This window comes from Cnephaeus nilssonii (genome assembly GCF_951640355.1).
Source record: "Cnephaeus nilssonii genome assembly, chromosome: 15".
In the NCBI taxonomy this organism is placed as follows: Eukaryota; Metazoa; Chordata; class Mammalia; order Chiroptera; family Vespertilionidae; genus Cnephaeus; species Cnephaeus nilssonii.
The window spans coordinates 13269362-13288375 of record NC_137086.1 but is presented as its reverse complement, the minus strand read 5'-3'; the positions used below and the strand labels follow the sequence as shown (position 1 = coordinate 13288375).

The 19014-nt window shown below is 46.5% G+C and overlaps 1 protein-coding gene across 1 annotated transcript in view; it reads left to right on the top strand.

Moving 5' to 3' along the window:
• ALK (ALK receptor tyrosine kinase) overlaps positions 1-19014 on the top strand; it is a gene marked incomplete at both ends in the record, with an annotated part of 583016 nt that overhangs the window by 520133 nt on the left and 43869 nt on the right. Inside the window, one exon of the mRNA XM_079791596.1 lies at positions 16662-16824. Coding sequence (XP_079647722.1) covers positions 16662-16824 — 163 coding nt within the window. The remainder of the gene's footprint in view (positions 1-16661; positions 16825-19014) is intronic.

The following is a 19014-nucleotide window of genomic DNA, read 5'->3' as shown; positions in this document are numbered from 1 at the left end:
GGCTCAAACCACAGTCTTGCCTCCGAGTTGGTTGGGGACAGTTGGTTTACCGTTTTCTGAGTGGGATCATGAAAAGAGCACTGGACCGGGAGTCAGAACCCCTGGCCTGGCCTGGTGGGGGAGGGGCCTGCACTAGCCAGCTGTGATCCTGGGCGGCCCCTCGTCTGGTGCCTGGACGTGTCACCAGATAACAGAGATAACAGCTCATGTAAGAGGGGCCAACGTGAACACGGACAAGGGCGGGAAAACTGGTATTTTTTAAAGTCAAGGTTTGAAGTAGACAGTCTCCAGGTCCTTCCCCATCCCCAGCCCCATGGTCTGAGGGGGAAGGGTGTGGCATAAGGAAGCCCGAGTGTTAACCTGGCCCAGCTCTCTAATTAACCCAGGACACGGTGGATGTGCCCAGAAGTGAGGGTGACAGACCTTCCGTTCCCACACACGCTCCTGTGATTCAAGAACAGATGCCAATTCCAATGAGAAAGTTTTATGTGTTTCATATAAATTGATTGGGTCTATTTCTGCTAAACGCATTATCCATTCACCACAGAACAACTATTAGAGTTAATAGAATTTGTAGCGAGAGCCATTATGATCCAAGCACGCCTTCTGGGGATGACGGCATTGCTGGAAAGCAGGCTTTGCGGGGCCAGCCCCTCGCTCAGAGCCTGGCCTTTCACGCACTGGGGTCTTCGTTCCAGCGCAGCCTTCTACACTCAGGCCCTGCAGGCCCAGCCAGGCTCACCAGCAGCTGTGGTGGGCTCTCTCATATGCAGTCTCTCAGTTATTGGTACTATATGATCCCCCTTTTACAGACAAGGTGACCGAGGCCCACAGAGATTAAGTAACTTTGCCCTAAATTTTACAACTGATGTAAAAGGCTAAAGAATGGCTTTTTTTAATTGCATAGAAAGCTAAAATCTTCTAAGCCAAATAACATTTGGAAGGATACAGTTGTGATAAATTTTAAAGCAAGGGTGGGGAAACTTTTCTGCCAAGGGCCATTTGGATATTTATAACATTACTAGAGGCCCGGTGCATGAAAATTCATGCACTGGAGGGAGGGTCCCTCAGCCTGGCCTGCCCCCTCTCACAGTCCAGGAGTCCTCAGGGGCGGGAGGCGACCCGGCGATCAGGGGAAGGCAACGCCCCATCACACCTCTGCTCCTGTCACTGCCAGCAGTGCAGGCCTCAGCTGGCCCTGGTTACCTGAGCCTCGGGCGGTCCTGGGTGGCTGGGCAGCCACCATCCAAGGCTTGCTCTGTGCCTCAGGCCAGCCCTAGGGGGCTGAAGGGACTGGGGGACTCCGGAGGCAAGCACTCTGGCAGGGCTGAGGGGACTGGGCACCACCATCTTGTGGCTGTGGGTGTCGCCATCTTTGAGTGTGTGGCAGTCAATTAGCATATTCCTTCCTTATTGGCTGTGGGCACCACCATCTTTGAGAGTGGGACAGTTAATTAGCATATTCCCTCCTTATTGGCTGTGGGTGCTGCCATCTTTGAGGGCGGGGTGGTCAATTAGCATATTCCCTCCTTATTAGATAGGATTTGCAGGTCCTACAAAAGTATCAACTTAAAAATTAGCCTGCTATATTTGGTCAAACATTTAATTAACTCACCCCTAATGCCTTACAGAGCCAGACCAAATGATTTTGTGGGCCTTATATGGCCTGTTGGCTGGATGTTCCCCATCCCTGATTTAAAAGAATCCCACTGTTGAAAAGGTCTCTTGGAGGAATCTCCAATCTCTTAAACTCCTGTTTCTAATGTCAGTTTTTGCTTAAACAGAGCACATCTGCATCTTCACTAATATTCAAAACAGTGCTCTAGGCACACAATGCACCACGCACAGGCAAGAGAGCTGATAATTGAAGCTAATCAGCGGCCCTCTGTGGCTCCAGCCTTCACTGATGCACATGGCCCGCACTCGGTCAGCACCCATTCTTTTGGGGGAGGCAACTCGAAGAGCTCGGCAGGCGTAGGGCCACAGGTGCAGTTCCTGGAAACTGTTAGGCACTGACCGTTTTCCTGCTCAGCTGGCCTACTATTGAACCGAGAGCTTCATGTTCTCTCCTGTTTTACTAATTTTAGATTCTCATCTATTTATAGCAAACTAGTGATGACGCAGGAAGCACCAGCCTTAACAAGGTTCGTGGGTGCCCAGTCACTGCAGCAGGTGCGCCCTCCTAATTAGGATGTCACTCTTTATTTCTCTGCGCCTCTCTCCCCCAAATGCTCCAGGAAGAGAGCTGGCGTGGAACTAATTCGGATTCATGATCCCCATTACTGACGTTAAGGAGTCTTGTCCAGTGCAAGCAGCTTTGCCTGCTGGAGAGCCAGCCCACCTCGCTAACGGTGGCCAACACCGAGGCGCAGGGGCTGCTCTGTTGCACTCGCACAGGTGGCAGGTTAGAACTGGAGGCTCCCCGGCAGAGTGCCTCCTGCAGCAGAGCTTCCCAGGTGAATGTTCCCTGTCTACAGGATGCCTCCTTTCACCTGCCCACAGTTACTAAGCACATTCAGCACATCTCATTGATCCCTCCAGCCCCCTCCCCCGCATCCCCTCCCCCCAGAAGCAGCATGGCGCAGCTTTTAGAGCACTGACTGCCTTTGTTCAAGTCCCAGCTCTGCCACTTACTGTAAGTCACTCCCTTCTCCTTTCTGTGTCTTTGTTTCCCCACCTTAAAACATGGTGTTTACATCCCATAGGTGTGATGAAAGGATCACATGAGTGAATATGTGTCCAGGGCTTATGTGAGCCACGATTATTTTCCCCAGTGTAGAATTGAGGAAACAGGATCGGAAAGGCTTTGGGACTTGCCCACCAGTAAACTGCAAAGCTAGGGACCAGCTCACTCCAAAGTCTTCCCCGCTAACTCCATGCCCCCTAGGAGCAATCCCCTTGCTGTCTGGTCGCTGGCCACAGTACAAAGGAGAAGCTTTGCTGCTTCCAGGCCCTTTACTGTTTCCTCTTTCGAGTCAGGAGATTTGCCTCAGTGTTCACTGCAGAAGACATCATTGCTTTCTAGTCGATGTTTTCACAATTTCCTGAATCCCAATTCTAAAATATATATCTACACTAATAAAAGAGTAAGATGCAAATTGACCGTACCTTTGTGACGCCCACCAGCCAATCAGGAGTGAGTATGCAAATTAACCCAACAAAGCTGGCAGGTTAATTTGCATATGCAGCCACTCCGGGCCTCTGGGCAGCGTGTGAAGGCAGAAAGGTGGCTCCAGCGGGAGCGAAGGCGGTGCCGGCAGCCAGGGCAAGGAAGGCCTGTTCTTGCACAAATCTTCGTGCATCGGGCCTCTAGTGTATATATATATCTATATCTATATCTATATCTATATATATATATATATATATATATATATATATATATCTCCTACCTAATAAAAAAGTAATATGCAAATTGACCCTAACTTGGCTACACCCACAAGCCACGCCCATAAGTCACGCCCACCAGCCAATCAGGAGCAAATATGCAAAGAAACCCAACCAAGATGGCTACAGCCACAGAGAGCAGGAGGGAGGCTTGGGTTTCCCTGGTAAAAAAGGAAGCCAAGCTTTCTGCCTGTCGTTGCCGGCCTAAGCCTCCACTCAAGGCTACAAAGTTTCAATTATAAAAGGTAAACAAATCCAAACAGAAATGGCGGCAGCCACTGAGCTGGAGAGAGCAGGAGGCAAGGGTTGCCCCGGCAATGGAGGAAGCAAAGCTTCTGCAGCCCTGGCTGGCCTAGGCCTCTGCTCCAGGCTACAAAGTTTCAATTATAGAAGATACACAAACCCCAAAAGAAATGGCTGCCAGCCACGGAGCAAGCAGGAGGCTTGGCTCCACTCCAGGCTACAAAGTTTCAATTGTAGAAGATACATAAATCCCAGATACCAGAGCCTCTGCTTGGGTCGCCAGAGGGTGTGGCCAGCCTGCAAATCACCACAGGCCCTTCACCCAGGCCGCCCCACACCCCAAGGGAACCCCCACCCTGATCCAAGACACCCTTCAGGGCAAACCAGCCAGCCCCCACCCATGCACCAGGCCTCTATCCTACCTAATAAAAGAGTAATATGCAGATTGACCATCACTCCAACACACAAGATGGCTGCCCCCATGTGGTCAAAGATCCTGCCCCCATGTGGACACAAGATGGCCGGCACAAGATGGCCAGCAGGGGAGGGCAGTTGGGAGGGACCAGGCCTGCAAGGGAGGACAGTTGGGGGCAATCAAGCCTGCAGGGGAGGGCAGTTAGGGGTGACCAGGCCAGCAGAGGAGGGAAGTTGGGGGTGACCGGGCCTTCAGGGAAGGGCAGTTGGGTGGGACCCAGGCCTGCAGGGGAGAGCAGTTGGGGGAGACCAGGCCTGCAGGGGAGGGCAGTTAGGGGTGACCAGGCCTAAAGGGGAGGGCAGTTAGGGGCAAACACGCTGGCAGGGGAGCAGTTAGGCATCAATCAGGCTGGCAGGGGAGTGGTTAGGGGGTGATCAGGCTGGCAGGCAGAATCGGTTAGGGGCAATCAGGAAAGCAGGCAGGCGAGAAGTTGGGAGCCAGCAGACCTGGATTGTGAGAGGGATGTCCGACTGCCCATTTAGGCCCGATCCCACCAGGATCGGGCCTAAACGGGCAGTCGGACATCCCTCGAGGGGTCCCAGATTGGAGAGGGTGCAGGCTGGCCTGAGGGACACCCCCCACCCCCACCCCCATGCACGAATTTTGTGCACCGGGCCTCTAATATATATATATATATATATATATATATATATATATATATATATAGATAGATAGATAGATAGAGATAGATAGATATAGATATAGATATAGATATAGATATAGATATAGATATATAGATATAGATATATATATCTATATATATATATATAGAGAGAGAGAGAGAGAGAGAGAGAGAGAGAGAGAGAGAGAGCTGAGTTTATTTTCACCAGCATGTGCTGTGTGCCTGCTCTGTGCCTAGCTCTGGGGCCTGTAGCTGGGAATGAGCCCAAGTGTCCCTCCTGGAAACTGTGCCACCCAGAGCTGGGTTCACATAAGCCCGAGATGAAGCCACTGCTATCCCAGCACAAGGAAGACTGGTTCCCATTCCAATTTCCAATCACACACACATGGAGTTAGGACAGGACCCCACTCCATGGCTCTGACTTTATCCTCCCCTGAAGGGTGACAAGGTCTCATCCAAGATGGATGCTTTGCAAATTATACTGAACTGATCATCCTTCTTTAAAAGAAATCCAGTATCCTTTGAGAAAGCCAGGAATCAATAGTGTTACGTTAGAACTGTCTGACCCTGGGCCCCACTGGAGAAATAGTGTAGCATTATCCAGCTCTGACAGACTCCAAAACACCTCACAAACCTCTAATCTAACACTATAGACTAGTGCTGGAGTTATGGCAAATGAAGACCAAACAACTTAACACCATGCCCTGGCTCCTCTTAGCCAATGAGAGGATTCTGTCATCCTCTCTCCTGGCTGGCCTGAGAAAACATGTTTTTCCCCCTTTGGTTCAGTGAAAGGTTACGTAAGTGGAAGACAATAAATGGTCCAGGAACTCTGGTCTCTGCATGCCTTGATTAAGATCATTTAGCTTCAAGACCATCAGTGCAAGTGCATTAAGTGCTTATTATTTGGGAAGTCCCCTTTTAATTACCATCCTCCCAGACTTGCTGGTTCTGCCTCAGAACCACACTGCATCCCCTCGGAGCCTGTTAGCTCTCTGCTTGCTGCAGCAAAGCTTCAGTGTCCAGAGCAGATGTCATTTTGTTTAAATTCATCTAGGCCTGGAGCTGGACAGAGGAACTAGGAGGGGAAAGGCTGAAATGCTAATTCTAGATCACAAAAGGGGATTCTTCCCACTTGCTCCTTCAATGGGAAGAGGAAAAGCAATGAGAGGTGGAATTACCTTAGCCATTACTGAGTCAGGGAAGAGAGAGAGGGCACTGGGAAAGACTCAGCCCAGCCAGTGCTCTCACGCTGGGTGCTTACACAAATGAGGAGGCCAAAGAAAGTACTGGCTGCTGGGCCGGGGCTTTGGGGTGACTGGATAGCTATCTATTGCTTCATAATAAATGACCATAAATGTGGTGGCTTAAAATAACACACATTAGTTATATTAGTTTCTGTGGGTCAGAAAACCAGCCACAGCTCAGCTGAGTCCTCTGCTTCATAATTTCTCAGAAGGTTACAATTAGGTGTTAGCCAGGGCTGGGTTCTCATGTGAAAGCTCGAGCGGGAAAGAGTCATCCCTCCATGCTCACATGGCTGTTGGCAGTTCCTGGAGAAGCAGTGAGGGAAGGGCAGTCAGGGTATGGGGAGAAAGACACATTTTTCAAACAAATCCCAGGCCATTGGATCTGTGATGGCTGATTTGTTTTTTTTATAGTGAATGTTGACAGTTTCTTCATAATAACTGTTGAGAGCAAATTTTATTCATTTAATTATAATTTATTAAATAACTGACAGATTGAGTGATCCTCTTCCAGGATCAATGTTCACAACTAAGGAAAATAAGGCATAGCTCAAGCTTATCCAGCATTCTAACTAAGAATCATAAAAACTCTCCAGAATAGCTCCCTGGAAAATAGGACTATTTCTTTTCCCTCAACCAGCTTTATGACTTTGATTCTAGTAACGAATCCATTCAGTCAATCAACTGATCAGTTCCAGCAGCCATCGGATCAGTGGAGTGTCCACACTGCTAAGGAGCAGGATTCAAGTGTTTTCTAATAGACTGCGGAGCTCCTTGGATTTCAGTAATGTGGGTGTGGGTTTCCAAATATGAGTGTGTGCTAGTGTGGTCCTACTTGCTCCACCCACTACTTTTCTTTCTGTTTTTGACACTTGGATTTCCCTCTTTCATGTGTCCCTGCTCTCCAGTTTATCTTAAAGGGTCTGGGCCCCAGACCCAGGAGCCAGGACATGCTTTCTTCCTAGCTCCAAATCACGAGGCCTCTTGGGTACCTGCACCTCCATCAGCCCACCTGCCATAAGTGTTACAGTCACAAAGGCCTTGTAAAAGTTTCACCCTTTGTGGCCTAGAACCAAACAATAAGTAAGAACTACTAAGAATGAAGCTATGAGGGGTTCTGGCTCCCCACACTGTTGCCTTTCTCTCAGGAGCCAAGGGACCTTACAACAGGAGTGAGCAAATCCCACTAATATAACCCAATGGTCAAGCCCTGACCAAGGCTTTCTCTCCCCAGTCTGGGGACAGAGCAGATAAAGGCAGAAATCAATGATGCTTCAGGCCTGAGTGTGGCAAAGCTCAGATTTGGACCACCACCACTTCCCACTTAATTCTCAAACCACATCCATTACGTGTAACCACCAGATGGGTGAGTCCACAGCACCCATCTCAATATCACATACTTAACACAGCTCTGGCCTGAAGCCAACTTGGGGATAACCAAATTAGCCCCAAGGCGTCCCTTAACTTAATTTTGACAGTTCTGCTTTCAGGATAGTGTTTTTCCCTGTGACCTTTCTCTTCTCTCGCGTGTTACAGACATTCCCTCAGGGAGCAGGGGTGGCTAAGAGCACAGCGCAGCAGCCATCCCAGGCGCCATTAGAAACTCCCTCCGATTGCCGGTGTCAGAGCTGTTTAGGGTAATTCAGTTCTGAAAGCAGCTTTTATCTCAACAGCCCTGACTTGCTGCCCTGTTGTTGGGGAGCTGACTCACTGGGAGGTTCCTCTCAGTGAAACAATGTCTGCCTCCCAGCAGAGAGGGCCCTGTGCCTCTGGCCTTTATTCCTGGGAGACCTCAGCATTTTCGGGCATCCTGTCTGTCTAGAGGAACTGTGGGAGAGCAAAGGAGACAATGATGGCAAAGGGAAAAAGAGATCATGTGTGTGAGCAGCCAGTACAAAAGACAGGGCTAGTGTTACAATTACTGATGTTACCACCTACTAATTTCTCATCAAAAGACACCCCAAGAGAGAAATGACCAGAAAGCTTTGCACAAATGAATGGGGTGTGTGTGTGCGAGCATATGCAAGTACATGCAAACAAAGTCAGTCTGAGAAACTAACTAAAACAACATGGAAAATGCATCAACTAAAAACGCTGCTGCTGAACAAGTAACTGCACGTGCCCACCTCAGCCTCAGGTTTTCTCTGTAACCACAGGCCACTTGGTCACCTTTCTACACTATTGCCTATCTGATGAGACACAAGTAATAATTCTTCCCCCTTTCCTATCTACTGACCTAACAGTTGTAAAAAGCTAAACTTACTGGAGGATGGAGGTGCTACATAAATGCACTGTAACTTAACACCTTGAACTTGAATGGCCCAAAGATTCCCAGCCCTGTTTGCTCATAGCCATTGTAGCATCCTTTTATCTGAGATTACACTTCCCGTGTCTTCTACCATCCACCAAATATAAGTTTCAAAATATAAATGCATTCCAAAACTATAAAACAAAGGCTCCTGCATCTAGCTGCCCCTCACCCTGATACACAAGAGAGGTTTAGGGCCACTTTCACACCCTCACCCAGCATTGGGTATAAAATAGATTAAACATAGGAAGACATCAGCATGAACACTAAGAAAATATATCTGACAGTAGAGAGAGAAGAAAGCGAGTCAGTATAAAATATTTATATCTGAAGCCATTTAGTGAAGGGTCAAACAGCCAGAACAACTAGCTAAGTCTGGGTGGCACTATAAAAAAAAAGTTAAATTCTACTTAGTGGGCTGCATGATGTAGCAGCAGCTTCTAGGCCATGGTCATTGGAGATGTCGATGAGGTGAAATATGAAAAACCCTACAGCCCCAGGAATAGGAATGCAGGTGAGGAACTGATCAGATATATAGTATAAAGGGGTTAATCATAGCAAATGACCTCAAGTAATTCCTACGTTAAGATTTTTTTTCAAGGATTCTGGGAATATGGTGGTGATGGCAGTAACAGCAAAGTTCTTTTTATCTCTCTGAATCCTTCCATGAAAACAGAACAACCATATATCAAAACTGAAAACCCATGAATATATGCAACAAACATGTTTATAAGGTATTCCTCTCAACCCCAAAATACAAGTGGGTAAGGACAAAGCACAAACAACCACAGGCCTGCATAGTGTCAACACCTAAGCAAGAGTAAGGGGAGAAAAGCAACAGGATGTCTTACAAACCTGAGAGCAGGAGAAACCCCAAATAGCTAACAGCTATTTGCTGGAAATGACAGAAAGCCAGTCTGAGAGCCCTTTGCCCAGTTCAGTGGCCCATGAGTACAAGGGGCCCATGGTAAGATCTGAAGCAATGAGTGCAGTCTGGCCACCAATCCTCCTTTCCAGGAAGGGCCCACACTGGGAAAACACTTCTGGAAGTGAAATCAGTATTTAGTAATATAGGGATCATAGAGATAAAAAAAAATAAAATAAAAGGGTTTCCAGATAAAAGTGTGTGGGGGTGGGAGGTGTGAAACAGAGCCAGAAACATTAGGAAGCAAACTGGCATATTTTTAAACACTATATATTTTTAAAATAACATGAAGTATAAAGGAAGATCTGTGAAGTTAGAACATCTCCTGAACCCTGAAAGTTCTAGAAAACTAATTTCATATAAAAATGTATAACAGAGAAATATCAAGATTAAATCACATACAAAGTTACAATAAAAAAATTTTAAAGAGCATAAAGGACATAAAAACAACTGGACAGAAAAATGAAAGCATTACAAAAATACATGCCCACAGAAGAGATCAAAATTATAACCTTCTATTTCAAAATGAGCTAAATGACCATAAAACAATGATATAAGACATGAAAAATAGCATGTCAATATTACAAAACATAAGAGACCAGGTGGTAGAACTCAGAAAAGAATGTAAAATGAAAGGAAAAAAATAATTCAGAGATGAAAACTAAATTCAGAAGCAATTCAAGAGCAAATAAACACAACAGTTAATGCCTTACAAGAAATAGAAGGTAAAAAGAGAAATGTTTAAAAAATAAAAAAAGATGACATTCATCAGAGCTAGGCAAAGAAGATGCAACATACAGATAACAGGAGTGCCTGAAGACAAAAACCAAAGAAGTGGACCAAAACAAATACTTAAAGCTGTAATTCAAGAAAAACTTTTATAATGAAACTACTTATTAAAAGATTACTATATGCATCTGAGAATATTGGCCAGGAATGAGCAATAACAAAGAATATTCTAGTAAAATCACCAAACATTTAAAGAAACAAAAATACTTTGGGCACCTAAGAAAAAACAAGTGATTTATTAGAGAATAAAATTTAGATCATCATCAGAGTGTTTTACAATTATACTTTATGCCAGAAGAAAACAGAGTAGCACATGTAATATATTCAAGGGTAAAGAATTTTATCAACATCCAAGAACCCAAAGAGTATTCCTCCCATGAATCCTAAAGAATCTACATGAAAACAAGCTTCAGACAACCAAAATGCCTGGAGATAATGACTGATGTAAGCATTTAAACACATAGTACTTACAAAGCAAGACTAAGGACTTAAGAGGAAAGAGTACCATGTGTAACCACAATATGCCCAAACAGTGTAGGTAGAATACAACTTCAAGGAATATAGGAGAATAGAGAGCACATATATTTTAAAATTTTTAACAGGTCTCAATTTTTATATTGATGATGGTATTGTGGTAGTGTTACTACTCTGATACTATTGTGTGCTTAATGATGGAAAAAGTAAATGAGTAATTATAGAATACTAGAAGCCCGGTGCACGAAATTCGTGCACGGCGGGGGGGTTGTCCCTCAGCCCAGCCTGTACCCTCTCCAATCTGGGACTCCTGGAGGGTTGTCCGACTGCCCGTTTAGGCCCGATCCTGGTGGGATCGGGCCTAAACGGGCAGTCGGACATCCCTCTCACAATCCAGGACTGCTGGCTCCCAACTGCTTGCCTGCCTGCCTGCAAGATTGCCCCTAACCGCTTCTGCCTGCCAGCCTGATCACCCCCTAACCACTCCCCTGCCAGCCTGGTTGATGCTTAACTGCTCCCCTGCCAGCCTGTTTGCCCCCAACTTCCCTCCTCTGCCAGCCTGGTCACCCCTAACTGCCCTCTCCTGCAGGGTTGATCACCTCCAACTGCCCTCCCTTGCAAGCCTGGTCCCTGTCAACTGCCCTCCCTTGCAGGCCTGGTCCCTCACAACTGCCCTCCCTTGCAGGCCAGGTCCTTCTCAACTGCCCTCCCTTGCAGGCCGGGTGCCTCCCAACTGCCCTCTCCTGCTGGCCATCTTATAGTGGCCATCTTGTGTCCACATGGGGACAGGATCTTTGACCACATGGGGGCAGCTATATTGTGTGTTGCAGTGATGATCAATCTGTATATTACTCTTTTATTAGATAGGATAGAGGCCTGGTGCACGGGTGGGGGCCAGCTGGTTTGCCCTGAAGGGTGTCACAGATAAGGGTGGGGGTTCCCTTGGGGTGTGGGGCAGCCTGAGCGAGGGGCCTGTGGTGGTTTACAGGCCGGCCACGCCCCCTGGCAACCCAAGGGGAGGCCCTGGTATCTGGAATTTATTTTCCTTCTACAATTGAAACTTTGTAGCCTGGGGCGGCAGCCATTTCTGTGGCAGTTAATTCACCTTCTACAATTGAAACTTTGTTGCCTTAAGCGGGTGGGCCCGGCCAGGGTGTGTGGAAAGCTTTGCTTCCCCTGTTGCCGCCAGCAATCCTGGCCTACTCTCTCAAGCTCCATTCTGCCGCCATTTGTTTGAATTTGTTTACCTTCTATAATTGAAACTTTGTAGCTTGAGTAGAGGCTTAGGCCTGCAACGGCTATGGAAAGCTTGGCTTGCTCTGTTACCTGGGAAACCTTGCTCTCTGTGGCTGTAGCCATCTTGGATTTGGGGTTAATTTGCATACTCGCCCTGATTGGCTGGTGGGCGTGGCTTGGCTGGTGGGGTGGCTTGTGTAGCGGAGTGATGGTTAATTTGCATATTACCATTTTATTAGAGAGGATTTTAATTCTATTAGAATGTTCCTGAGAACCAAGCTTCTCAGTGTGGAAAAAGAAATATGGATTAATATAGAAGAGATTAAAACTCCGTAATCCTGAATTTGAATTGAAAGTATCAGTATGACAATGGAATACTACACTGCTGTAAAAAGGAAGGAACTCCTACCATTTGCAACAGCATGGATGGACCTGGAAAGCATTATGCTAAGCGAAATAAGCCAGTCAGAGAAAGTTAAATATCACATGATCTCACTCATTTGTGGAATATAATGAACAACATAAACTGATGAACAAAAACAGATCCAGAGACAGAGAAGCATCAATCAGACTATTAAACCTCAGAGGAAAGGTAGTGGAGGGTGGGGGTAAGGGGGAGAGATCAACCAAAGGACTTGTATGCATGCATATAAGCCTAACCAATGGACACAGACACCACGGGGGTGAGGGCATGAGCGGGGGGAGGCAGGGGGGGGAGGAATAAGGACACATATGTAATTCCTTTAATTAATTAATTTAAAAATATTAATAAAAAAATAAAGTATCAGTATGAGCTCATGAGGTATTTTGTCATATCCATATGTGTATTTTATATATGTGTATGTTTATATTGAGATATACACACACACACACACACACACACACACACAGATATTTCCTAGCTTTGTCACGAAAGAAGCCTAGACACAATCACCAACCAGTAGCAATAAGCTTCTATAGCCCTCAAGGTGTGTAATTAAAATACCTTTTCCCAAAGAAACAAAGACTTTGGAGAAAATGGCTGAACCCAGGTCTAGGGAAGGCACATTTTGTCATACCAGATAGCAAGAAAGCAAAAGAACTGGGGAGGCTTACCACTGATCAAAAATGTGACATTTTGAGCTTCTAAAGGATAATAGGGGTTAATTAGAACTCAAATATACGTTTAAATTCAAGAATTTATATCATGTATAAACAACTAATTGGTCAACTTTAGAGGATGATAGATAACTAATTCATTATCTTGAAAACTATGATAAAGAATTGAGCATTTATCCTGCCTTTCCTACATGGGTAACCAAATAGTAGATGAGAGGAAGCATCGCTTTATAAATGTATTCCAACTGATAAGAAGAAAAGGTATAATTTGAGTATCACTATTTTGCAACTCCCAATAAATACATGGGCCTAGCCATTAAGCTTCTACAACTGCGAACATCAAAAGAAGAAAGCAATCATCGGGCATTGATTGTATATCTAGAAGGGGCACTGCTCCACTGTTTAAAGAGTTGAGACAGATGGTAGAAATGTTTTAACCTCCCAATGGCTACAATATGTACATTATTTTTATTTCACCCTAATAATAGCACAATTTATTAATTTTCATTACGTATTCAAATTTTCCAATTTACAGTAAAGAATGGTGTTGTATACATTATGGATAATGAATGATTATCTTTACTTGGATTTTGGTCCTGGTTTGATGTAATGGCATCTATACTGGTCATCATAATGGTTTGATATAACACAGGTCCCATGAAGTTCAACTTAGTCAACAGATAAGGGTAAATTTCAGTTTCAAGGGTCAGAATCAAAATGGTACCAAAGGGCCCTAGCCGGTTTGGCTCAGCCCCGGCCTGGGCCCTAGTGGGGGAGCATGCAAGAGGCAACCAATCGATGTGTTTCTCTCACATCAGTGTTTCTCTCTGTCTTTCCCTCTCTCTTCCACTCACTCTGAAAACCAGTGGGGAAAAATGTCCTCAGATGAAGATTTTGTTTTAATGGTACAAAAGGTCCTCGTGAGCCTCTGAGTGCTCTTCTGTGATACCACCCCCTCGGCCTTCAGCATGAGGCAGATCCTCATTATTGCGATTAACAGCCATAGTTGAGAACTTATTTTCTTTTGTATCGTGCTTTATTTCTTTGCATTCAGTTGAGCAGACAAGATGGCTTAGCAACAGTAATAAAACCAGTACAATCACTGTCTAGCCCATGGTTTTTCAGCATTGTGCTGTGTATTACTAATTGATTTGTTTCTTCTTAGAGGGTTCTGCAATATCCTTAAAATGAAACCCAGTGCTTAATGGGTTTTTCTTTACTCAAATGTCTATAACCAATCAGTATTTTGATGTTTGTGGGTTCTTTATACAATTTAGATGTGAGTGAATATTAAACTAAGCTTCTAGTGTGTGGTAAGAGAACAAGATAAATGATAAGAACAAGATAAAACTCCATAAATGAGTTTTAACACAATCGTTTTTTGTTTTGTTTTCAAAGTAAGAAAAGAGAACAGAGCCAGCCTTCCTTCCTTCCCTGCCTCCAATCCAGGCTCCTCCGTGCGGCCATTTGACCCTCTCTAATGCCAGATGTTGCACTTTGCTTAGGTCATAATATAATGCCAACAGGAAGTCTAAGTAGTAGGTATTATTAGGGTAGGGTGCCAAGCCCACACCTTTAGCTCTCTTCCTCAGCACACACATAAGGGAAAATATTTATGTTGTTATGTTACGTTATGTTATGTTATGTTGTTATGTTAGTCCCAAAAAATGTATACACACTTTAAAAGCTGATAGCTCAATTTTGGAAATGAAATGTATTTTAATGAACACTGCCCTTATAACTATTCAAATTGTGTGTATACATTTTTGGGACACCCTATCGTATCACACTTGTCTGATCAAATGAAACATATATTCATATATATAATTTGTAAATATGTATTTACAAATTATGCCTCTACCCAGATTGATGAGGCGGAGGCTGTCCCCAAACCCGGGCTGCTTGCTGTAGGCACAGACTGGGCCTGCAGAATAGACTAGAGATGATGGGAGGAGTAGATTTCTCAGCTCCCTGCACCTGTCCTCATCCCCAACCCACTAAGTTTAAATTCCTAGGAGCTGCTGGCAGAGATCTATTCACATTCACAGACACTCCCATCGCCATATTTCCTATTCCTTACAACAGCACCAGCCTTGGGTGTAGGCGGGAGTCATTGACACAACTCACATTTTTAGAGTTTTGAACTTTACAATGACCTTTCATACCCCTTGCTTCCTTTAATTCTAATGCCAGTCCAGCCCCTTTTACAGATGAAGGAACTCGATCCAGGTCCCACAGTTAGTAATTGATGAGACTACTCCCAAACCCAGGTGTCCTTGCCGATTTCAAAGCCTGGGTCCTTTCCATTTCAAACAGCCCACTCCCCCAGGTCCCCACCTCCCCCACGCACCCCCACTCCCACCCCCAGCACAGCCCATGCATAGAATTTAGGCAAGAGGGCCCCTCTGCTAAAATGCCTTCAGTAAAGAGTTACAACTTTGAATTAACAGGTTACCCCTTTATAATACAAATAGATCAGAAAATTGACATTCAGCCATTTACACCAAAGAATTCATTAACTTCTTGCCCTTGAAACAACCTTCAGAAACCAGGTAGAAATCAACATCTTCATTTGAAAAAACAATGAAGTCTGGAAAAGTGTTGGCAGCTGTATGCCTCTTTTGTCTCCAGACCTGGGGCGGGGCGGTGTCACAGAGCCCACCACACCTGGCCCAGGTTTCAGATGACCAACACTGCCCAGTGTGAGCCCAATCTGATCGCTTGTAGTTAGTAGCCCAAACTCATCTTTCATTTTTGCATCATTAAGTTATTTGAAAGTTTCCCAAAAAATTTTTACTTTAACGTTTTAGTGAACAAAACTATATATGCCCAAATTAATCTTTCCATAATTTCCTATAGGTAGACTTCGACTTAATCTCTTTAAAGGGAAGTAATTTCTTTAATCTTATAGTGACATTTTTGTATTTAAAGTCAAAGCCATTTATCAAGAACACAGTATTTTAAAGTTTTTATAGGTTATAAAAATGTTAGAATTCCAGCCAACATGAAATCTGACTCACAGACAGAAAGTATGAAAGGAGACGGCCCAGTGGCGGTGGAGAGGTGGGGTATGCTGAGTGTTCCAGAGACGCCCCAAAGGTCATCTAAGGACATGGGGTGCTCCAGGTGGTGACAGATCCCAGGCAGTGGCAAGAGGCTTAGAAAAAGAGGGCAAGCACCAAAAACAATGTGACCCCCAAAACCAAATGTGACCCGCTTTCCTATTTTTTCCACTGTTTCATCGAGAGCCCAAGAGCTGCTTATTGAAGTTCTAAACCCCAGTGGTTATGATTAAGGAGGCTGAGCCTGTTGGAGCCTGACAGACAGACAGACACACCAGCCCGCCGGGAATACAGGTCTTCCTAATCCCACGGTCCTGGGTCCCCGATCCAGTGAGGGGTCATGGAGCTGACTCTGTGTCCAGGTTACTCTTTCGATCTTCTCCACACTAAGAGGATCCTACATGAAGATGCGAGCACAGGTTACATGCCTGTTGTTTGCCCAGCACTGCGCTGGACTTGATGAGACACCGGGGGTGGGTGCCGCCGCTGCCTGCACCTGTCTCCCCTGGAACGGACCTTCTCTCACGGTATCTTTTTACTGCCCTTGTTGTAGCTGGTTGCCTCCCTTAGTAGGCTCTGAGCTTCCTAATGTCAGGGTCCATGTCCGCTCCATCTTCCTGACCATCTCTTATCTGACCCAGGGCCTGGCACATAGTTGACCCCAACAGCAGTTTCCAGGTTGAGTGCCGAGCGGTGTCTCTTGCCCTGATCTTGGTGCCATGTTAATGCCATGGAGCACACAGCTCGAAGGCAGCCAGAGAGGCCACGTGAGTGATTGTCTTTCTTCTTGTGTCACAGTTCACTGGCTATTTACCACGTGTGGGGCCAGTGGGCCCCACGGCCCCACGCAGGCCCAGTGCAACAATGCTTACCGGAACACCAACCTGAGCGTGGTAGTGGGGAGCGAGGGCCCCCTCAAGGGCATCCAGACCTGGAAGGTACCAGCCACCGACACCTACAGGTGCGTATGGGGGAAGGGGCAGCCGAGGGGCAGAGGACTGGGGTCCTGTCTATGGGTGCATGTCTCCGGGTGCCTGGGTGGCACACCAAAGTTCAGAGGCCACAGACTCTGGCCCATCGTAAGGACTGCAGAAGGGGAGATTTGAGATGATGAAATAGGGCAGCAAGGAAGATGCGTCCTCTATCCTCCAGGGGCCCACAGACTGTTTGTGGAGATGATCTGCATGCGTGAGCTGGCTTCAGAACATGCTTTATCCTTATTATTCGTAATTGTAATTATTTCTATTCTTTGAATCGCACTTGGTGCTGTTCCAATGAGGCAGTGCATGGACAAACGTCTGGGAAACACAAGTGCGATGCACTTGAAAGACCACGTTGTTATCCTTGCGCCTCCTTTCCCGGGACTTCACTGTTCTCAAGGGAAGTAGCTGTTCAACTCTGTCTGTGTCCAACCCCAAGCCCACAGAATTCCCCTAGAGCAGGGGTGGGGAACGTCTGGCCCACGGGCCGTATGAGGCCATCAAATCATTTGGTCTGGCCCTGCCAAGGCATTAGGCATTAATTAAAGGTTTCACCAAATATAGCAGGCCAATTTTTAAGTTGATCATTTTGTTTGGCCCATGTGTGATGTTATAAATATCCAAACGGCCCTTGGCAGAAAAAAGGTTCCCTACCCCTGCCTTAGAGCAAGGCCAGGCTGGAGGGAGGCCGATGACTCCCCTGGGCTTTTTTGAGGCCATTAAGCAGAGCTAGTGGTAGAGCTTGGACCAGTGGTTCCCAGTGGGCATGGAAATGACAGGGCTGGTTAAAGCGCAGGTGGCTGCGCCCGCTCTTGGAGCATCTGACTGTGTAGGCTTGGAGTGGGGTCAAGAATAGAATTTCTGGCCCTAGCCGGTTTGGTTCAGTGGATAGAGTGTCAGCCTGTAGACTGAAGAGTCCCGGGTTCGATTCAAGTCAAGGGCCCAAGCCCAGGTTGTGGGCTCGATCTCCAGTGTGGGATGTGCAGGAGGCAGCCGATCAATGATTCTCTCTCATCATTGATGTTTCTATCTCTCCCTCTCCCTTTCTCTCTGAAATAAAAAAATATATTTTTTTAAAAAGGAATAGCATTTCTGATAAGTTCCCAGATGATGCTGATGTAGCCCTGAGAACCACTGAGTCAGGTCAGACTTGGGCAAGATCAGGGCTGCAGACAGTTTATAAATGAGGAAACTGAGGCTCAGAGAGTCAGGAGCCTCCCACAGCCCAGACATCGCCCCCAGCCCCTGAACTTGGGGGGCACAGCCTCACTGTGGCTCCTCCCACCGCACAGCCAGGCTGTTTAAACAGGAAGTATCATAGTGATGTCCCGGTTGGTGTGAATGTCCCCGGAGGCCGGGCCGTGGGAACTGAGCTCTCCTTCCCTCCTGCAGCCCCCGAGCCCCAGCATAGCCTCAGCCCCCTGGGAAGAAAAGGGGCAGCCGCTCCGGGACCTCAGGGTAAAAGTGTTTCAGGGAGAGCCCTAAGTGCTTTCTAAATGCCATCCGGCAGGAATGCAATAACGAGGTTTGGCTGCAATCACATTAGCTGCTCGTCCTGCACATTCCCAGTAAATGGCCAAAGACACGCACCACCCTGACCCCACCACCCCGAGCTGGCCAGGCCCCCCTCCTCCCGGCTGGATTTCCACGGTCACCCCTGTCCCAGAGCAGGAGGAAAGGACTCCTGGGGGGAAGGGGATGGATGTTTGTTGAAGATCCACTGGGTCTTTCCCCTCCGTTTAGCGATGAGGTGGTGTTGTTATTGACACTCCCTTGTCTCCACCTGCGAGAGAAGCTTTGCGCTGGCCTGACACCGCACGGCCAGAGACAGCAGTGCGGGGAGCAGACTGATCCCGCAGACAGTCGTTTCTGACTTCCCTGCTTCCCAGGACTTTCTCCCGACTTCCTCAGATGGGCCCCATATTTAAAAGATTTTGCCTGCCAGAAAACTGCACTATTGGATAAAAATTAATTCGTTGTCCCATCTGTTGTGAATTATAACCGTATCTAAGTCTAGCCAGGTTTCTGATCTGCAAGGGTTGCCGCACCACGTTGACATAAGCCCAGCCCTAATCAAGAGCCGTTCCTATTTCTCTCTTTGGAACATTGAGGCCAGCTTTGCCTGGTGAACACTCATTGGAAACATACACATGCTGTTGAGGCAGGACACC